At 38.3% G+C, this 23,161-nt stretch overlaps 1 protein-coding gene across 1 annotated transcript in view; it reads left to right on the top strand.

The window, feature by feature from the left end:
• Positions 1-23,161, top strand: part of LOC150088379 (dynein axonemal light chain 1-like) — a 173,251-nt gene that overhangs the window by 84,336 nt on the left and 65,754 nt on the right. The window contains exons 6-7 of the mRNA XM_090370753.1: positions 4,682-4,771; positions 14,641-14,694. Of these exons, the coding sequence (XP_090226879.1) occupies positions 4,682-4,771; positions 14,641-14,694 (144 nt within the window). The remainder of the gene's footprint in view (positions 1-4,681; positions 4,772-14,640; positions 14,695-23,161) is intronic.

The following is a 23,161-nucleotide window of genomic DNA, read 5'->3' as shown; positions in this document are numbered from 1 at the left end:
AGGCACGGAGTCAAAGACCTTGTGGTAATTGACTTAGGCCGTATTCAGGTTGTGGCATTTCTTGTGGGCTTGCTCTATAACTGTGGCATCTATGGCTGCTCCTTGCTCCCTTTGCTCATCCTCTTCCATCCTTTCTGCTGTTTGGCCATTATTTTCCGGCTTTCCAAGTGGTCTGATATCTTCTTACTTATGCAGCTGGTCAGGGTCTTGTACATCTTTGGAAGACAGGTGATTTGCCTATGTTTTGCCGGGTTTCTTGTACCTTGGTCTTTAGACTTCAGATATGTGATTTCTTGAGAGAGAAACTTCATGGTTGCCTCTGGGTGCCTTATCATTCGGGTGAACTTCTCTGCTAGGCACTTGTGTGTGCAAGTAAGCTTCTTGTACCAGTAGTTGTGGACGTTATGTATTCCTGGGGTTCGCCAGTTGTGGGAATTCCTGATCAACTTTTATTTCTTCCTCCCGAATTTCCCATCTCTTGTACGTCCTTGGTTTTCTTCTGTTCTAGTTCTATCCAGGGGCTTGGCTGTTATGTCTTATTTCACCGCTTCATATGTTCCCCCCCAGAACTCGTCGATTGTCTTCTGCTCAGGTGGCCCATTTCCGTCTTTCCCATCTTCTCCAAGACTCCTGTTGAAGGCTCTTTGGTCCTGATGAAGATACAGTTTATTTTCATCTGGGAGCTCTCTTTGTATCGGTGTAGCCTCTTGCTGAGTGCAAGGAGATTCTGCTTCAGTGTGTCCAAGTATTCTCTTCTGTGATTTTTGGTCTTGTGTTTATTAGGGACGCTGTCTCTCTTGAGGATGCTCTTCACTTTTTAAATCAATTTCTTACTCTTATTACCCCATTGGTACTATGTCAATTGGACTATCTTGACTCTTAATTCATCTGTATTCTGCCAAAGTCTTCTCTCCCACACTAGTGATTCCTTCTTTTTCTGGTTCTTCTGCTGCCAGTCTCATTTCTCTTCCTTTAATCCTAGTGGCTGCTATGTGGCAGCACAGTATATGGCTGTGTGGATGGCCTCCAGCGTTGCACCATTGTTGTCGAGATAATGCGGTATTATTTGCCGATTGAGGTGGTCTGTGACTCCACAAGATTCTATTCGGTCTCTACTTCAGTACCACATGGGTTTTTCTGGAGGTCCATTCTTGTGAATTCTGTTAGGGTCTTTTTCCACTCGTCTTCTATTCTAGATATCAAAACTTCATCTCTTTCCACTTGAGCTGCTCTGGGTTGTGAAATGCAACCCAGAGCAGCTCAAGAGACTTTGCTCTTCCTCCTCTGGTTCCGTGTCATCCATATTCTTTGTTCTTTGTAGTTGATCACTCACATTGTTCTTGATTTTTTCCAAGATTGCAGGTGCTATCGGGTTCTTCGTGACAATTGTCCATCTCTGATCTGCTATTCGTTGTACGGTGACCTGAATATCCAGGAATCGTTCCAACCACTTGGTTTGTAGTCTCGACCTGTACATTGTTATATCAGTCTCTAGTAGTATGTGCGTATGATGTATGTATTCATTTCGATGCTCCACTTCATGTGTTAGCATTTTCTTCTTTCCTGGGTAGTCACTAGCTCATTTGTGCAGAAAGCACTTCCAGTTGGTGAGGTTGGATGGTCTTGCCCTTCTCTTATTATTATTTATTATTATTATTATTGTTGTTAGTGGTGTTGTTGTTGTTATATTTTTTCTCCCTGATGGCTGGTTCCACCTCGTGACAGGTACTGATACTTTTTTTTTTTTTTTTTTTTTGGTAGTTGTTGGTGCATAGGCTTCTGTGGCCATAATGCACCTCCCAAGGTTTTTGCAGTACTTTGATCCAAGCCCGAGGCGGGAATCGAACCCGCGACCTTTGGGTTGCCAGGCAGGCACTTTACACTCGGCTAGCCCGGTCGGCAGGTACTGATACCAAGTGCACAGGGTGGTTGTTATGTCTGGTGTTACTCTTTGTTGAGGAAGCCTCCGACTATTCTACACATGTTCGGGGTTGCGACTTCCTGGAGTTTCTTGTATGTTTTCTCTGGGAGACCTATTGCTTTTAGGCTGTTATGTAGGGTCTTTGGCACCATACTAATGGTTGACATGTTGCATATGCATGTTCCTTGTTGCATATGCCACATCTCTTTGATCTCCTGTTTTAGGGCCAGGTGCTTCCTAATCTTTTCCTCATGGGTTTTCTGGAGGTTGCCAGTGTTAGGCACCTCTATATCAATCAAATAGGTAGTTTTTCCTTCTTGTCCGGTCTGTTATTCTTATTAGTTCTGAATATCATTCAGAATATCAGGCATTCAGAAGTTATTCATTGGGACTTTTTTGTTGAGGAATGTTCTTTCAGTGGTTTGAAAACCTGCTTAATCATTGATCAAGCAGGTTTTCCACTGCAGTTGGCCTTTTATATTGCAGTCATAGAAAATGCCTAGCCTTTAGAAAAGGAAGGCCATAGACGTTGTAACCTCCCATGTTCCATCCTCAGTAAAATAGTTACTCAGATCACCTTTCAACACAATCCATCTACATGATAGACATCTTCCATGTAATTATGTTTCCCCTAGAGTCTCCTGCCCCCCCAGATGTGGTACCAGCCAGTTTTATGGGATTGCTTTCTCTTTATATGGAGGTAATCTGACACCTTTGCCATTGCATAAAGATGCAATGAATGCTGAGAAGTTTCAACATTTCTAATTGATATGTTATTTTCTATAGTACCATGGTGGTGGCACTTGTTTCCCCCCCCCTGGATTTTTCAATTTTAATATAATTCATGTAATTTTTTTTCTCACAAGAGGACTAGCAAATAAAAAATGGTTAATTTCATTTCAGAATTGTAGCAAATTTTTTATTTCAAATTTCACAAAATAGTGACTTAAAAGTAAAAATTTTGTACATAATGCTGCATAGCAGCTTTGTGGCCCTGCTTTTAGCCATTTCTGTACATTTTAGTTTTTTTAGCATGTTAGTATATTTTGTTTCTCCCTCCCCTTGGAAAATTTCTGTGGGTGCCCATGTTTTCTACTATAATACCAATCATTACCAATCATTATTAGTATTAGGAATGGCCACATGGTGCAAGGAAGCCTTATAGCTTATGCTGCACCAGCCAAAAAATAAATAAATAAATAAATAAAATAATAATAAGAAATTTTAAAAATAAATAATTAATAAAAAAAAAGGAAATAGACAACCTATGTGTTTCCCTCCTCCCATAGGTAACTATCCAGCTAGCCTTTGAACTTATTCCAGTAATTTATAACTCACTGGCTAAAATAAAACTTCCTGCAATCCAGTCATCTCCCCTCTTAATAACTTGAAATGGCACTACAGCAGCAATGCCAACAACATTGCAGGAAAAGGCACTATTAGTGAAGCTGTACTATCAGAACAGCAATAATACAGCTGTGGCACTTCTGTGTCAATTTCCTAGCTCTAGAATCATTTATAACTGTGAAAATTTTGTTCTCATTCATTTTACTCATACCTAAACACCTCAATTGAGCCCTAAACACCTCAATTGAGTCTCCTCTAAGATGCCTAGTATCCAAGCTCTGCAACCCACATATTCGAAGTTGTTCGTTATATGGACACCCTTTTGCCAATCTCAGCAGACGATTTACCCATCTTTGGACCCGTTAAAGAAGCTCAATGTCTTTCTTTAGTAGCAGTCTCCATACTTGAACACAGTATTCCAAATTGTAAAAGTTATATTCCTCTGTGACCAATAACTGTGTATTCAGTTTTTAATTTCTCGTCAGAGTTTTGGAATACACTATATATTGAAATTTTTAAGAAATTAATTTATTAATAAAATAACATTAGCATAATGTTTTTTAAAAATATTTATGTTATTCTAAACTGAAAATATTTTAATGTTTGGTTGGATTTTGGTATTTATTTGGTTAGCAACTAGCAGTTGCTAACTGTGATTATAAGAATAGCAAGGCACTTCTGTAGCCAGGTGGGCAGGAGCAGCAGTGCATAGCACATGCTTTTTGATTAGACCGGGGTTCGAGCCCGTGACCACCAAATACGGAGGATGCAGAAAGGTCAGGGAATGACCACTGCATATCCCTGGAGCAATATGGCCTTAGTTGCTAATGCTCCTAAAAATCAAATAACAAACAAACAACATAACAAATTAGAACCAGTCATAGTCAGCAACTAGCAGTCACTGACTATGACTGGTTCTAATTTGAGAAGTCTTTGCATGCCTACAGTGCATGAACGATATTATTAATAAAATTACTGTTAATTGTTGATGGAAAAGTAAATATGACATCCAAGAGCTTTTATGCTTTCTCTGTCAAGAAAATTTCACCATAATAATGTGTATTAAAATGTGAATGAAAGAGGTGTAGATCTAAATAACTTAGAAGATTAAAATAGTAAATAAGAATCTTTGTTTTATAACACTGTCTTTTTATCACATTTAACATTTTGTATTTTTATTTAGATATACAGTGTAAGTTAGCTTTTTTTTTTCATTTTTGTACATTTGTAAAGTTTTAACAAATTAGAATTTTTGTTGTTGATTTCATAACTAGTGAACCATTTAGCTTTATGTATTAATTAGCAAATCACCAACGACTTTTTTGATGATTTCACTATATTGTTTTGTTTGTTACTTTCTTCTTTATTTCTTTTTTATTTTTTTAATGTTATATTGCATATGAATCTTGACAGGAAGTACTTGGGGAAACACTTGAAGAACTTTGGATATCTTACAATTTCATTGAGAAACTGAAGGGAATTTCATCCCTTAAAAAATTGAAGGTAATAATAGTAATTGTTTTACCATAGTTATGAAACCATATTATATTCATCTAATTATTTTTAAATATTTCCATCATATAGGAAATTCAAATAAAATGAAATAATAAGACTACAAACCAATCAAAATGATTGGTTTGTACAATCAAATTCTGTTATTACAAATTCAGTATATAGTGAGAAGTCCACTATAACAAGTAATGTTTAATGCAGTATCATTTTAATGACATTATATATAGCAAAATTATGTGGTAATAACGAATGAACCGTATATAAATATGTGAAACACTTTGATAATAGCAATTGCAGTAAGTAATTTTTATTGCTTTGTAACAAATACATAACTTTCATTTATCTGTAATGATAAATGAGCAATATAAAAAAATATATATTAATGAGAACCTTAATTTTGCTCAATTATTTCCACCACTACTTGAAATGTGAATCTGGTGTACCTTGTTTTAATTTTTTTCTTTTCTTTTTTTTTTTTTTGTACCGTGATTTACTGGACAGAGGCAACTAAGTCTTGTATTATACATCTGTATTATAATACTTAATTTTCCTTAGAGATTGCATAAAGCCGAATAATACTTTCTTGTATAATAATAAAGACTTGGTGGAGAAGAAAAAACCTTTTTTCTATTCATTGACAAGTGAAAATTCTTATATTTTTGTTTAATACAAAAAATATCATAATTGCATAATGTTATTTTTAACATGGAGTGCAGAAAAGGTTGGCCCTTGCACTCTAGACATTGTTGCATATAAACATCTCAGTAGGACAGAAATATGTATGATACTTGCACTGGCACACCTAACACCAGCGGTGCCTTCGTAGCCAGGTGGACAGGAGCAGCAGTGCATAGCACACGCTTCTTGATTAGACTGGGGTTCGAGCCCGTGACCACCAAATACGGAGGATGCGGAAAGGTCGGAATGACCACCGCATATCCCCGGAGCAATATGGCCTTAGTTGCTAATGCTCCTAAAAACCAAATAACTAACAAACAAACCTAACACCAGCTATTATGCTGCACTGAGATTCAATTAGATTACACATTTGGTCTTTTCTCTCACCAAATTGCACACATGCTATCCCCCCCCCTAGATATCTGACTACCTGCTCTATATAGCCTGGTACAGACATATGATATGTCTCCGATACAGTGATTGATTCATTGGGTGATGGAGGTTGTGTTATTAGTAATAGTGGCAAATGATACAAGAAAGTAAGCTTATAAAGCATCAGGCAAAAAGAAACCACCACCTGACATTCCCTCCAATAATTTTTAAATTTATTCAAACTACCCGCCTCCAAAACAGCAGATGGAAGTTTGTTCCAAGGATTAACCACCTGCTAGCCTGAAGGCAAACTTCCACTTATCTATCCTGCAACCATCATATCTCAATTTGAACATATGCAGTTCACATGTGTAATGTGTAGTCTGAGCTTGCTCAATCTATTCAAAGTCCTAAAAACCTCAGTCAGATCACCTTGCAGATGCTGCAATTTGCAGAACTGAAGCCTTTTTCAGTAAGACCATCCTTTTGTTCCTTTCGTTAATCCTGCCATTCTCTGCACCAATTTCAGAAGATCTATATCCTTCCTAAAATGAGGCCTGCAGACCTGTATGCAGTTCTCAAGATGTGACCTAACCATGGCCTTGTACAGTGTTATCATAATCACCTCCTTATCTTTGCTGGCAAAGGCATTTACAAAAAAGCCCATGAATTGGTCTGGCCGCCTGTCTGCACTGCTCAGGGAATTTCATGTTTGACCGTACAATTACCCCCATGGATTTTTCATTTTCCACACAATTGATATATTAATCTGGGATTAGTGCTACCCATATGCAGTACCTTGCATTTGTCGATGTTAAACTTTGACTGCCATTTCTCGGTATATTTGCCTAATTTTTCTGTATCGTGTTTGCAGTAACTTATCCTGAGTACTTTCATTAACAACTCTGTGAACCTTTGTATTGTCTGAAAACTTAGACATTAAGCCTAATTACAGTCATCAGTATCATTATTAATATAGAAAACAACATTGGGCCCAGCACTGAACCCGGGTGAACTTTACTAATAACATTAGTCCAAGAAGAGCAGTGTACATTAATAACTACTCTTTGTATTCTCCCATTTAATCATCCCTTTATTCAGAGTAGTAACTTGTCCTTAATGCCACACTGCTCCAATTTGTACAGAAGTACAACAGTATCAAAAGCCTTCCTGAAATCCAAGTGTATGATATAAAAAATTATTTTTCACATCCAGTTCCTTTGTTACTGCATCATAGTAACCCATCAGATCGGTCAGACAAGGTTGTCCCTTAACAAATCCATGTTGTGAATGCAGTGTAATTGCATTCCTGTCTAGATGGACCTGTTACTTCTTTAACCAGAGATTCCATTATTTTCCCCTGGAACAGAAGTAATTAGGCGAACAGGTTTGTAATTACAGTAAACCCTCGCTATTCGCTGGGGTTACGTTCCTGAGAAATGTCGCGAATACCGAAAACACGAATACTGAGTTATGGCTCCCATAGTAATAAAGGGGTTCCGTTCCAAAGTATGAAATATATAAGAAAAACTAGTCTAAAATTTTGTCTATGTATGTATTATATGTACCTTCATAATATGACTGTACATGACATGACAGTACATAGTGAAAAGCAAGCACATGGCATCGAAATGAAAATAAGAAACAATTTAATATTAAATGTAATAATTATTAGAAATTTCAAACAAATCTTTCAAATCAGCGCCTTTGCTAGCAAAAAAAAAACATCCCGCCAGTGCTATCACCAGTTTCGCTAAAGTAAGTTTTGCCTTTTCACGAATGATGAGTGAACTTAACGGAATTTTATTTTGAATTCGGTCTTCTATCCACAGATTTAAAGCTTTTCCATTTTTTTTTTATTTAACATCACGAGTTACAGAGCAAATTTTTGAAGCAATTAGCGCGGTTTCACGGACACTATGGCAGATTTTTTCTTCCGATTTCTTGATTGATCGTACTGTTGACTCATTGATTTTATAATGTTTTGCCACTGAGGAGACACTTTCACCATTAGAAATTTCGTCTAATAACTCAATTTTATTCGCTAGTGTCATCACCTTCTTTGATATTTTCACATTTCTCTTTTTATTCGTAGCTATATTTTTGTAGGGGTTAGAAAGAACTTGACCAAAATAAAGTCACTTTCTTCCGTTAACGCACTCGAAAAAGTCTGTTTTACACTGCAAAACGGTAGAGTTATCATTTTTGTAAGCATATCAATTTATAAATTGATAAATTTATTAACATATCAATTAAAATCAAACGACGAAACCTTCCATGATTAACACATACTGAACAAGGATTAGCGAGAAACATCCACGCTCGCGATTTTTTCACCCCTCTTCCCCACCCACTGAGCGCTGTTTTGACCGGGACAGATAATTTTAGCCACGCCCATGTTTTTTATGGCGGAAAATATTCACGGCATTTTAAAATTCACATTTTTTTAGGTTTCATTTTATATTAAATCGGCGATCGCGAATACGCGAAACCGCGAATACAGATACCGCGAATAGTGGGGGTTTACTGTACTTGTGTCACCTTTTGATCCCCCTTGGTGAATTGGCAATACAGTCACACATCTCCAGTCCATAGGGACCTCCTGGAATCCAAAGATGCTCTCATAATTGTGGCTAAGGGTTTGCATACCTCCTTTGCTGCCTCCTTAATATAATTGGATGGATCCTATCTCATGTGCCTTTTTTATGTGTAGCTTCAACAATTTCTCTTCCACTTTCCTCTCAGTTACCACAAAACTATTTAGCTCTGTGTTAGATTTTGATCAACTTCTGGCATTCTCCTCCATAAAGAAATCCTCATATGTGAATGCAAAACACCTATTTAGTTTTTCAGCAACCTGAGCAAGGTCATCAGTGGTTAATCCACTGACTTCAAGTAGACCAATATGATTCAACTTCTTCCTTCTACTTTCAGTATAACTAAAGAAGTCTTTGTTGCTTTTTCTTGGCATCCTTTGCCAGTGATATCACATAATCTGCCTTAGCTTGGCTAACAACCTTTGTGACTTGATTGCAGCCTAGTTTGTATCTACCATAGGCTACTGTATCACCTTATAATTTATATGCATCCCATGTATTTTTTTCTCTGCCACGTCTCATCATTTGACATCCTTTTAGTTCTAAGCCTGGAATGGTATTTCTTAGTTGTTGTGAAAAGCAGCAAAGACTTCTTTGTTGCTTTTCATACCATTTAAGGATTTAAACGAGCTTCCCGTTTAGATTTTGCTGTTAGTAACATCATCAGATGCCCACACTATATAGAATTTAAAAACTGTCTGAGACCACTCCGATCACCCATAAGAAATCAAAAGCTCTTTACTTTACCCTTGACAGTAATTATGTCTTTAAGTAAATCATACCTCAGCACACTGTGATCTCCTCTATCAGAGAGTCCTTTACCTGCATGAAGGATTGCTACTTATAATCTGATCAAGAGTATTGTTTCCTCTTGTTGTTTCTCTAACATGCTGCTGTAGAAAACAGTCATTCAATAAATCCATAAAAATCTTGCTAATGTATGAGTGACATAAGACCTTCTGATTTACTGGCACACTATTTCTTTGTATAATTGTTTTTTTATACTCATCACACTCATTAGGCTTATAAACACACTCCTCTCATTTTTGCTTTCCAAATGCTTATGTCGCACCAGACTGAGTTGGCATTGCACTGGCCGTTCATGTCAACTGGATGCACTACCTTAGGTTTTTCTTAACTAAGAGTGTAACCCCCTACCTGTCCTGTCTGTCCTTTCTGTGCACATCATACTTCCCATGTTGAAATTCTGAATCCCTTATGTCCGAATGATACTATGTCCATGATATCCCCACAATGCCTTTTATGACTTAATTAATAGTTCATTCATCATATTTATTTAATATGCTCCTACCATTAGTGTACAGGCAAGCATAATGTACCTGTTCTTACCCTTAGTTACCCTAACACAGTCCATTTTTTTATTTGTTCTGTGATGACCCAGTGCACCAAATCCCCAAACACCTTGCTTTCCTGGCTGCTGCCTGTTTCCAATAGTGGCAGTGCCAGAATCACTTTAACCTCTGCTTTTGACTGTAGTTAATCTGTTAGTCTGTGTATCCACTTGAGCTATCAGTTTTCTGACCCATCTTTATGCTACCTCAGTAGCATCAGAGAATACTCTTCACCCTATCTATTTAAATGTATCCCATCCCTGTAAAAACAGTCTCTCCTGTTAACAAGCACAGATCACACTGAGAAAAATTCTGTCCCATGAGTCTTGCACAGTCTCTCCGGGGCTGAATTGATTGACAAGGCTCTCAATATATACTCTCTCTCCTATTGTGTCTGTACAGGATTTCAGATATTTTAACATGAAAAAATTTAACCCTAACTCATGACTTTTCTCAGCATTGCCCTGCACTTGTTAATTTTGCCCTCAGATCTATTCTTAATATCCTAAATACAAATGTGCATAACAATATCAACTTTCATACCCTTAAAAGATGATATCTGCTCTACATCATCATCTACTTTTGCCCCTGGAAGACATACACTGGTCCTATTCCATCTGTCCTTTTTGCACAATATATTTCCCATTTCTCTGACAACAGAGTCACTGATAATATCTCCTATGGACCAACACATTCTTCCTTGGGGTTTGCTGCTGTGTTTGCCTGATTCAAAAGCGAGTGCTCTGTTGTCAAGTTAAGCAGCTGAGAGCTTGATGATGGGACCCCCCCCCCCCCAATTTAATTCCTTCTAAACATCTACTCTGTTCTTCAAGCTCTCATAAACACCCATAAGAATGCTGAATTTTTTGGCATTGGCATCCAATTTCCTCATATTCTTTGCATCAAACACACACACAAAGAGAGATCCTCCCCTTGACTGTATCATGTCTCATTCCAGATAGTCCACAAACATTGCACAAAAACATCCCCCAGGGACTCACATATGGTGAGTATGGGCTTGGCACACCCATGGTTCTGAGCTGGATATCATCATTCTTCTATTTCTTGGTGATTTTCTTCTACTTTTGACTCTCTCTCTCTCTCTCTCTCTCTCTCTCTCTCTCTCTCTCTCTCTCTCTCTCTCTCTCTCTCTCTCTCTCTCTCTCTCTCTCTCTCTCTCTCTCTCAGGGTAACTCGGGATTTTTTTTTTTTTTTTTGGCTGGTGCAGCATAAGCTTCCTTGCACCATGTAGGTAATAATAATATTGTAAGGTCATGATTTGTAGGAGAACTGTTCCCTTTGGTTCTCTCCTGAGTCAAAGCACTGCTGCTACTTTGGGCCCATTGCTTTGCTGCTCTACTCTGCGGAATAACTGCTGTTTAAACTCAGTTTAACTTAAAATATTACACTGCAGTGTTTTCATTCCTTACTAGAAATAAAATTTCTTGGCCAAAACAAAAAAAAAAATATGCCACATACATAATTAGAAACTTTGATCTACTTATTTACCACAATTAAAACCTACAATTCCACTACTATGCACTATTCTATTAGTTTCATGATACAATATTTGCAAAATCACAAATACAAAATCTCTGTGAATATTAATGTAATTCATTACATACTATCTGTTAAAGTCATGTTATTAAAACATGTTTGTATTGCTATTAATTATAGTTTATAGACTTCTTCTGATACTAATTATCCTACGAAGCTATGTAGAAACCATTGAAGTATCACCTATATCAATACTATGAGAGTAGTGGCAAAACAGTGGCAGCGGTGGTTTCTAGTTTCTTAAGCAATTATGAAGGCCAAGTAATGAAGAAAATCACCAACTTAATCAAAGAATCATAAATAATAAGTGTCTACTAATTTTAAATCAAACATTATATAAAAAAAAACAATTTTCAAGCAATAAAGAAAGTTCCACTAATGGCTCCTGAAAATAGTTGCACATCCAGAAAGCCGCCTCATTAGCAGACCTTAACTAATGTAACTGATAAACACCATGTATTTCATGTAGGACAGCACCTGATCGTCAGTTCAATTCCGCCTTTGTTCTCTGTGATGAATGCAGAGCTCTGTAAAATTCCAGAAGTGTGTGTGTGTGTGTGTGTGTGTAGTGTTATGTTTGTGCAGTGTGCGTGCGTGCGTGCGTGCGTGCATGTGTTGTTTAGTTGTTTCTGGCTGTTTTGTCACCAGGCAAGCAATTACCTTGAAAGCCTGCCCAGTGTCCGTCTACACCACGGGGAGGTAGGCCACAGCTATGCATGTACTGCGGCTGCCCTTGGAACCCTCTGGTTTACAGCTCTTACTGCCCTAATATCAGAGCAAAAAAAAAAATTTAAATAAAATAAAAGTAAGTAAATAATAAAAACTAAATAATAAAATCCCATCCCTTGGGCAGCCCAAATCCAGGGTACCAGCAAAAATAAATGAGTAAATAAATAAAAATAAAATGAAATAATAAAAAATAAAAAAAAAACAATAAAAAGTAAAGTAAAGTAAAACAAAATAATAATAATAATAAATAAATAAATAAAAAAGAAATTAGAAAAAAAAAAAGTGCTTTTATATATATGAATATATATCTCTAATCCTGCACTGGGCTTTGGCCAGTGCAGAACAAAAACCTGCAAGGCAGGTGTCTCCGCTAGGAAGGCTAGGCAGTATTCCATAGTTGATTGAGACGGCATCTCCGGTGATCAAAAGCATGACGAGCAAATTCTTGCAGGGACTAGAAATTTTCTCTGGTGCTCAGGAAGTCCAGCTCATTTCCGGGGACAGTGGCACTAGTGGAGAGAAGAAGGTTCTGTCGAAGATCTAGGTATTGATGGCAGTGGTATAAAATATGTTCCCAGTCTTCTGGGGTGCCACAAGAACAGAGTGGTGAAAGTTGGTTAAAAGTTGCAAGTTTGGCACTAAGGAAGCCATGACCAGAGAGTAAGTAGAGAGTGTACAGACCAGGGTGGAACCATTTCTGAGTGGACTCTAACATGGCAAAGGTGACGTTAGGAATCAACTTTAAAGTAACAAGACTCTTAGAGGTAGCAGACCATCTGTCTTGCCAATTCTGCATCAAAATATTCCAACAGCGTGTTTTCTCTGCCTTGGTATCCACAGTGACATTGATAGTAATACCCAGGAAACTCACAGGAACAGCACACCTGATGTAGAAGCATAGGTCTCAGTACAGAAGAAAGAGATCAAGGGGCAGACAGCGTTAAGGACCTGCAAAGCAGGAGTAGACACAGCCCTACAGGCCCTGCACATTGCTAAAATCATTTGATGTTGAATGCTTTGAAGTTTAGTCTGGATTGAAACCTTCTTAACATGCCAGAACCAGGCAGCCACACCATAGGAACAAATTGGTAGAAACACAGCTTTATAATATAACCATAGAGAGAGAAAAATTAAGTCCCCAAGACTTAGTAGTGCTGCAGAAGTACTTAGTAGTACAGTTGGTCGTCGACTTACGACTGACTTCTGTTCTGACTGACAGGTCGTAAGTCTATCTGGTCGTATGTCGGCCATATATTTATTAACAGTATTTTTTAACCTTTCTAATCTTTTTATCATCTTTATAATTTATTTTTATAATCTTTTAAATTTTTATCATCTTTTATTTTTCATTTTAAATACAGTAATGTTTTCATCTTTTATTTAGCGATACTGTACATACCTTCGTTTCTACGCCTAGGCTATCTCTCTCTCTGAGGTTAAATTCAAATGTTCTCTACATTTTAATTGGTTTATTATTCATACTGTTTATAAAAAAACAAAACTACAATCTATAATTATATTGTGCATAATATGAAAAATAATACTGTACATAATGTACTGTAAATCAGTTTTTAATCTTTGCTCGTGCTGGGTTGTGCATCGTCAGGGTCATGTTCTTGGGTTGAGGTAGGAGTTGTTTATTTATAAGAGACATTATGCAAAGCAAATCTTTTTTTAAAATGCTTAAACCACCCAGTACTAGCCTGAAAATCTTCTGCTAATCGTCTCCGGCGCGTGATTTTAAACTCTGAAACAAACTTCCAGCCTTTGCTTGCACTGTGTGAAAGACTCATGGGTTTTTTTTTTTTTTTTTGTATTAAATCTTCCATCCACACAAACAACAGTTTCTCCATTTCATGGATGGGTTCCTGTCGTTGTTTGGTTAAAATTGTAGACTTAATAGGTGTAGAACCTTTCACAGCGTCCTGAATTCTTTCTTTGTCCTTAAGTATCGTCGATACCGTGGAATGTGATAACTTCAAGTCACGTGCTATCGTATTCACTTTCTTTTCGCCTTCATACTGCTGGATAATTTTCATTTTACACTGTAAATCAATAGTTTTTCTTGACTTCTTAGCTGGCGTATATGTAGATGAAGGCATTTTCCTTTTACTAAACATTTTATGCGTATTTCAGTAGAATTTTAATTAATACACCACACGCAACAGATGCTTGAAAGCGACTGGGTGTATGTGAGAGAGAGCGACTGAGTGTATGTGCCTGGTGCTGTCCTCAGGCCTCCCGTCATCGATGTGCCTCCTCACCTGGGTTATGGGTGTCCTCAGTAGTGACTTCCTTTATTATTATTTTTTTTTGTGGTCGTAAGTGCGGCCGGTCGTAAGTCGCATAGGTCGTAAGTCGACGACCAAGTGTACTGTAGAATTTGCTTTTTTTTTTTTTTTTTTGATTTTATTAAAATGGTGGGTACATTAATAGTGCTTGTTATTGTAGACCTTCATTTTATTGGCCATGCTTATAATAATGGAATTTCATTATAGTTAGCTTTCTGCGATTTATAAAATGTTGAAAATTGAACATATTTGGTATTATATTGCTTTTACTGTATATATTTTAGGTTCTATATATATCTAACAATCAAGTTAAAGACTGGGGTGAATTTCGAAATTTAGTAAGTATTTCCATTATGGATATGTGAAAATCAATTTTATTTGTTTTCTTTAGGTTGTGACTTTCAGAGAGAGAGATACTTTCCTCATGTAGATACCTCTCCCATTAACTTTGAATTTCCTCAAGCTGTCATCCACCCATGGAGGCAACTGATCTAGACATCTTCACCCATAATTTGAATATATAAAAAAAAGTATTCGATATTACCTAAGCTAAAGAAGCATAATTTCTCAGACAGATATAAATTGCATTAACTGTAAGTTTACTGCATGCTGTGCATCATTGTTTTAATGATACAGCTAACTGTTAATATGAAAGATAGTAGTATACCCACCTATGAATGAGTGAAATAATTATATCATCACTTAGAAAAAATTTTGTTAAATATTTCAGTTAAATTTCTTATTACTTATTAAATAGAATTAGTGGAGGCATATGATGCAAGAAAGGCAGCTTATACAGCATCAGCCAAAAAAAAGAAAGAAAAAGCCCTTCTCATTTCACAAATCCACTCGCTCCAAATGTTTGTCTAGTTCTGCATTGAATCTATTTAAGCTATCAACTTCTACAATGACAGATGAAAGTTTGTTCCAGCAATCAACCACCCACTGGCTAAAGGAAAACTTCCACACATCTGTCCTACAACTGCCTTTCCTCAATTTGAATTTATGCCCTCTCAGGCGATTATTCTGAGCAAGAGGAACAATCCCATCAGCATTGAGAATGCTCAAACCATTCAAGGCTGTATGCCCTGACCATTGCCTTATACAAGGGAATAATCACCTCCTTATCCCTGCTAGAAAAACTTCTCTGGTAATGTAAAATTTTTCTTTTACATTACTCTGGGATTACTGCTTCCCCTATGCAGTACTTAACATTTGTCAATGTTAAACTTCAGTTGCCACCTCTCAGCCCATCTGCACAACTTTTCTAGATCCTGTTTCAGCAGTGTACTGTCATTAGTGTCGTTAACAACCCTGCCAACCTTCGTATCATACAGAAAGCACATTGCTGTATACAACTCCCTTCACGGCTACAAGCCAGGGGTTCATCTGCAAACTTGGACATCAAGCTTGATATACCATCATCAATATCATTTATAAATACAGAAAACAACAGTGGACCCAACACTGAACCCTAAGGGACTCCACTAATAACATTAGTCCACGAAGAGCAGTGTCCATTGGTTACCACTCTGTCTTCTCCGACTCAACCATCCCTTTATCCATAGCAGCAATTTGCCTCCAATGCCACACTGCTCCAATTTGTGCAGCAGTCTTCCCTGTGCAACAGTATCAAAGGCCTATCTATGATCCAAATATATGATATCAAAGTTATTCTTTGCATCCAGTTACTATGATGTAGTCACAAAGGAACTGGATGCAAAGAATAACTTTACATCCAGATACTATGATGTAGTCACAAAGGAATTGGATGCAAAGTTATTCTCTGCATCCAGTTCCTTTGTGACTACATCATAGTATCCAATCAAATTTGTCAGACAAAACTTCCCCTTAACAAACCCATGCTGTGTCTGAGCTGTAACTGAAGTCTTGTCTAGATGATCCTGCAATGCTTCTTTAACCAGTGCTTCCATTAATTTCCCTGGAACAGATGTTAAAATAACAGGTCTGTAATTATCTGCGTCTCCCTTTGATCATCCTCCTTTGTGGATTGGGGTCACATTTGCACATGTCCAATCCATGGGTACCTCCCCTGAGTCCAGGAAAGCTCTCATAATTATGGATAAGGGTTTGCTTACTTCCTTTGCCGCCTCCTTTAATATAACTGGATAGATTCCATCCACCCCAGGTGCCTTTCTTGTGTTTATCTTCAAAAATTTCTCCTCTAATTTACTCTCAGTTATTACAAGATTATCTAGCTTACTGCCAGAGTTGAATACACCTCTGTCATTCCCCTCACTGAATAACTCATGTGTGAATTTAGATGCAAAATATTGATTTAGTTTGTTAGCTACCTGAGCAGGATCATCAACAGTTGAACCATCGATATTAAGTGGAACAATCTGATACATCCCCTTCCTTCTAGAGTTTACATAAGTAAAGAACTCTTTGCTGTTTTTCTTTGCATCCTTTGCCAAAAATTTTTCGTAATCTGCTTTCACCTGCCTAACCTCCTTTGTAACTTGGTTACAGACCAGCTGATATCTACCATGTTAATTTATATGTATCTCATGCATTTTTCTTCTGTCACATGTCTAATTAGTTCATCTGTGACACCCATTTAGGCCTAAATCTTGAACATTAATTCTTTGAATGCTTCCCATTTTGAATTTGCTGTTGGTAACATCATCAGTTGGTCCCACTGTATAGAATTTAAATACTGTCTCAGACCACCATAGTCACCTTTACGAAAGCAAAAACCCTTTCCTTTATCCTTGATGGTAGTTACCTCTTTGAGTAAATCCAACTTCAGCACACTGTGATCACTGTCATCTAGTCGTTCCTTTATCTGTAGATTCTTGATGTATGAAGAATCACTACTGATAATCAGATCACTCCTTCTAGTTGCCTTCCAAACATGCTGCTGTAGAAAACAATCATCCAATAAATCCACAAAAGCTTTGCTAGTGTGTGAGTGAACAACCCACAAATTCCAGTCAATATCCGGGAAATTAAAATCCCCATTATAAGATACTCTAATTTCCTGGCCCACTCTATTTCTCTGCACAATTGCTCATTATACTCATCAGATTCATTAGGCCTATAACACACACCTACTCTCATTTTTCCTTTCCCAATGCTTATGTCACACCAAACAGACTCAACATTGCATTGTCCACCCACATCAATTGGATGCACTTCCTTAGATTTTATGTGTTTCTTAACTAACAGCATAACCCCTCCTCCCTTTCCGTCCTGTCTATCCTTTCTGTACGCATTGTACTTCCCAAATTCTAGTTCTGCACTGCTTATGTCTGTGTGACACCATGTCTCTGATATCTGATATCCCAACAATATCTGCATTTGATGTCTTGACTAGCACTTCAAGCTCATCGAATTTATTAACTATACTCCTAGCATTGGTGTACATGCAAGTATACATGCACCTGTTTCTACTCTTAGTTACCCTAACACAGCCCATGTATTTACTTGTTCCACTGTGACTCCCAGCAGTCCTGGAAATCTCCGTTACCTTGCTTTCCAGGCTGCTGCTCATTCTAATAGAATCAGTGCAAGAATCACTTTGCCTCTGCTTGCAGCCACTTTTAACATTTTAGTCTTTGTTTTCCCTCCCTACGCTAGCAGTTTTCTGACCCACCTAACACTGCCTCAATAGCATCAGCAAATATTCTTGCACTCTTTCTATTTAAGTGTACCCCATCCCTTTAGAAGCAGTCTCTCCTGTCAACAAGCACAGACGAGGCTGGAAAAAAATTCTAACCCTTGAGCCTTGTACAGTCTCTCCAGGGCCAAATTGATCGACAAGGCTCTCATCATATACTCCCTCCTATCGTGTCTGTGCAGAATTGCAGACACTTTCACATACAACCCTAACTCACGACTTTTTTTCAATATTGACCTATACTTGTTCAGTAAATCTGCATATCGCTTACTCTTAATGTCATTAGTTCCAATGTGTACAATAGTATCACCTTTTGTGCCTCTAAAAGATGATATCTGCTCTACAACGTCATCAACTTTTGCCCCTGGCAGACATACCCTGGTCTTGTTCCACCTATCCTTGCATAGCATATTCCCCATCTCCCTGACAATAGAGTCACCAATAATAACTAGTTCCCTTGGGACCAGTGCATTCTGCCTTGGAGATTGCCTCTGTGTTGCCTGATGCACAGGAGTGAGCTCTACCATTGAGCTGGGCAGCTGAGAGCTTGTTGGACCCATCATATTAATTTCTTTGAGGGCATTTACCCTACACCTCAAGCTCTCATAGACTCCCATCAGAAAGTTGAGTTGGCGCCTAATTTCTTGACACTCTGGACACCTAGCACACAAAGGCATCCTCCTTGGCTAGATCATATCCTGTTTTAGAAAGGTCGGCAAACATTTCACATTTCGCACATTTTTTGAGGCTGTGATGCATAGAGAATTGCCCTCTTTGTTTCTCCCCCTGAGTCAGAGCATTCTCGCTAGTCTGTGATCTTTGCTTCGCAGCTCTAGTCTGGGTTATGATTTCCATTTAAATAATTTAATTAACAATGAAATTTAATAAGATTAATAATATTTTTGATTAATTGATAATACTATACTAAGCTAACAGATTTCCTAATACAGTGCTTCGTATTAGGCTATTTAGTTTTACTTTATATATTACGCTATCAGTTTGAGATATATATACTTTACACTATTTCTTATCGACTACAATATGGCGGCTAGTTCGACAATATTGGTGCCAACATAACTCGAAAAATCACTGGTTAAATTCAAAATAAGAATCTAACGAACGCTACTAAACCTATTTCGGTCAATTTTGCTGGAGCAACACCATCTGGTGGCCGAGTGTCTTGGCTAGACTGCGGAAGGCAAAAACATCCATCAGTCCTTACAAAATAATGAAGTCATATTTATCCCAGAGAAAAATACAAGTGGTGACTCTGTACAAGAAACTGACCAGGCCTGTTTACAGGACTTCCCCCAGGGCTTGGTACTTGTACCACTCCTCTGGAGTATGATATTGGATGAGTGTCTGGCCTTCGACCTAGGGGAAGTCCATTCGCAGATGACCTGATACTGACTTTTGCCACAGACAACAGACTTCAATTGGGAACCCAGGCAAATCAAGCAATTCAAATTCTGCAAGACTGAATGAAGATCCATTTTCTTAAGATCTCACCGGGAAAAACCTCCTCAATGCTACTGAAAGGAACATTAAATCTCCATAGATCACCGCAAATTAAAATAGAAAATACAACTATCAGACTATTCAGTGTGATGAAATACTTAGGCGTCATACGGGACAGGAACCAATCTTTCAACTCACACTTGAAACATATCTGGGAGAAAATCAGGAGATATTCTGCCCTCATTGCAAGAATAGCTAAAAAGGATTGGGGACTCAAGAGGGATGCTTTGGGACTGTATTACAAAACGACATTTATACTGACCATAACTTGCATGTCACCCATCTAGTTCTGGAAAGCAACTACTGCAGTTAATAGATGAACAACTAGACTCTATTCAGCGGACAATACTCCTCTCTATTACGGCCCTGCTGCACTGTGAATAATAAACAGCTACCTTACAGACAGACTGTCTCAGTACGCACAAGGTTCCAGGAATTGACACGCCCTGTGAATAAAGGCTTCCCGCAGGGTTCAATCCTCGGCTGTTTCTTCTGGAACATTGTTCTGGATGAATTTCTGGCCTTGGATCTGGGTACTGTAGAAAACCTGTACTTTGCAGATGACATGATTTTCCTTGTAAAAGGTAACATGCAAGTGGTTGTAGAACAAAGATCAAATGCCGCCCTCTTGCAGCTTCAGGAGTGGGCACAAATGCACATGCTCAAAATATCGTCTGAAAAACCAAACAAATACTTTTAAAAGGCAATTTGAACATAAGAAGATGTCCACAAATCAAAATTAACACAACCACTATAAAAATAGTAACAGAACTAAAATAGTTTGGAGTGGTCTTTGATTCAAAATTAACTTTTTACCCCGATTTGATCTACTTGGCGAAGAAAGTGAGAAATTATGCAGGTATGATTGCCAGGATCAGTCGAGCAGACTGGGGGCTCAAAAGAAACACCCTGGCAATCATATACCGTGCAATGTTCCTACCTTTTATCACCTATGGAGCCAGTGCATGGTTCACCCGCTCGGCCATAGAAAGAAATAGGAATAAATTAAAATCAATACAAAAGACAATACTATTCACAATTACCAGAGCATGTCGCACAGTAAGCACACTGTGCTACAGTTGCTGGCCGGAGCTCTCCCACTTTACCTGGAAGTAGCCAAAAGAGGCTTATATTATAGATTTAAAAAGGGCATACCCACAGAATTTCTGGGGATAGCCCTTTATACAACCAACACCTTCAGTGATGAAAAAAAAATGAATATCCACAAAGCTCCATGAGCTATGGCAAACAAAATGGGAGCAGGAAACCAGAGGTCTGGTTACCAAACCGTTTCTACCATGGGTGGCAATTGTTAGCCCAGAGTCACCTAAGTGATATGCCCCTAAGTGGACTTTTTGCAACATTTATATTGACAGGTCATGGCTCCCTAAAGGAAAAACTAATGACCCAAACTGCACCTGTAGCGAGAGTGAAGACTGGGCACATTCTATATGAATGTATAATATATGACATCCCCAGAACAGAGCTAATAGCACCGATTGGCCCACTTCCCAGGGGATAAGAACATGTGTTCATCATAAAAGAGTCAAATTATAAAGCCCTTACATCTCTCACACAGAAAGTATTCAAAATGTGCAGAACTATCCAAAGAATGGCAATTCAGCCCCCCAGCAATTAATCAATAATTAATAGTTAAAATTGCCCAAGTTTCCCACCACACCCAGATGATGACTTGAAAACTGTCAGGATAGCAGTATTCTGCACCCTGACAGAAACCTGACATGACAAACCTCCTCAGGACTACCCTGCCATGTGTAGGAACCTGAGGCCCCATGCCAAATAAGTAACCACTTAGAGGGGGAGATGTACAGGCAACCAGGGAAGCAGATTAGCTGAAAAATATCAGTAAGCTAGTAGCAAAGGGGTGCAATGTAGAATGAAAGAATAATGAATGAATGAGAATGAAGGATAGAATGAATAGGCTGGGCACTGAGTGAACTAGAAATTATGGTAAAAGGGAATAAATGGCAGTTTTGATGAAAGGAAGAGTGGTGCCAAATCCTAGCATAGGGAAAGAGAGAGTGAATGGGAATGAATGGAAGAGCAAATGTAATTGGCCAAAAGAATACAAAGTTAAAAATAACTTGCATTACTTTATATATACTAACAAACATTTATTAACCATACAAACACTATCACTGCATTCTCCCCTGGCCTGCAAAAAACTTGCAGCTAGGCCTGCACTGCAACTAAAGAATAACAGTAAGTTGAGGTGCCCAGAGAGGGCAGTGCAGAAAGCAAAAGTCGAATAAATGAAATGAAAGTGTAAGTGTGTGAGAAAAATAACACAAACCATAAATGCTACAGATTTAATTAGTATTTAATTTTTTAATTAGTTTAATTTATTTAATTATTTTTAATTAGTATTTAAATTTACATTACACATCGTTGCATCCCCCCTGGTGTGTGAGAAAAAGATGAATGAGTGTGAGTGAAAAAAAAAAAAAAAAAAATATATATATATATATATGAAACTTGAAAGAAAAGAAAAAAAAAAAAAAAAGTATAAAAATAGAATACAAGTAGAGTGAGAATGCAGATTATGAATGAAGTAAATGTGTGTCTCTCCCACCCCTTTGCCTGGTGGGTTAACCACTACCAACAAACATATCCCACCCCCAAAGCAGGATGGGCAGCTTGACCTTTCTACTGGATTTGACACTACTTGGACATGACACTGACAAAGACATTCTGTGGCGTTGCTGCCAACATGCCATTGGTGATCTGAACTGAGTACTCTAACCCGATTCTCTTTAAAAACCCCATCCCCAGGGAGGGGAGGGAGGAGACAGGTCTCTGTCTCCTCTCCTCCCTGCCTACCCCCATACTTTGCCTGGTGGGGCTCGTCTCCACTGACCTCTTTGGGGATGCCTACTCTATTGTCCCTATTCTTCTATCTGTTTTCCCCCCCAGTCTTCAATCTCCCTCCCTTCTCTCACTAAACCGACAGAGTACACCCCTTAACAATGCCGCCAAATTCTAATCAACGTCTAAATTCTACTGTTTTCTTGTAAATCTCTTTTGGTCAAATTCTAGTGTACACCCTTTTTTTTTTTTTTTTTTTTTAGGCTTGCCACGGAAATCCTTGAAAATTAGGTGGTAGAGCCTGCTGGAGTATTTAAATAATCTACTGGGTACCTGACCTGCCTCCTCTTGTCAAAGTGTGGGCAATGGTGGGTCCCAATAGGGGCCCAACGGCTAAATGGTCAGAGGAACAACAGAACATAACGCTACACAACAGACCACTCCCCACACACTTTTAAATCTTTGGCCTCCACAGAGTTCTGTGTCACTTGCAAAGAATACAACGTGGAGATGGGGGAAACCCCTGGTGCCGTCGGACAACTAACACACTTTACACTTTGCCCTGTGAGTACACATGTTCTGCAGGTTCTGGCGGGAGCACTCCCCCTTGATGTTGAGGTGGTGCGTTATGCTATGATGCAGCATTTCCTGCACCTTCCTGGGCTGCTCCATTGGCCCTACAGGAAATCTGAAAATAGAGAAAACAAAATTCGCCAACCACCTGCAACAGGTCTGGCAGCACAGGTGGTCAGAATCCACAAAGGGGGAGATAATGAGGAAATTTCTGCCTAATGTCGGAAGATTATACCTGAAAGTAC

The sequence above is a fragment of the Mastigoproctus giganteus genome, chromosome 3, assembly GCF_048544385.1.
Source record: "Mastigoproctus giganteus isolate SK-2022 chromosome 3, ASM4854438v1, whole genome shotgun sequence".
In the NCBI taxonomy this organism is placed as follows: domain Eukaryota; kingdom Metazoa; phylum Arthropoda; class Arachnida; order Uropygi; family Thelyphonidae; genus Mastigoproctus; species Mastigoproctus giganteus.
This window is presented reverse-complemented; position numbering and strand designations above follow the sequence as displayed.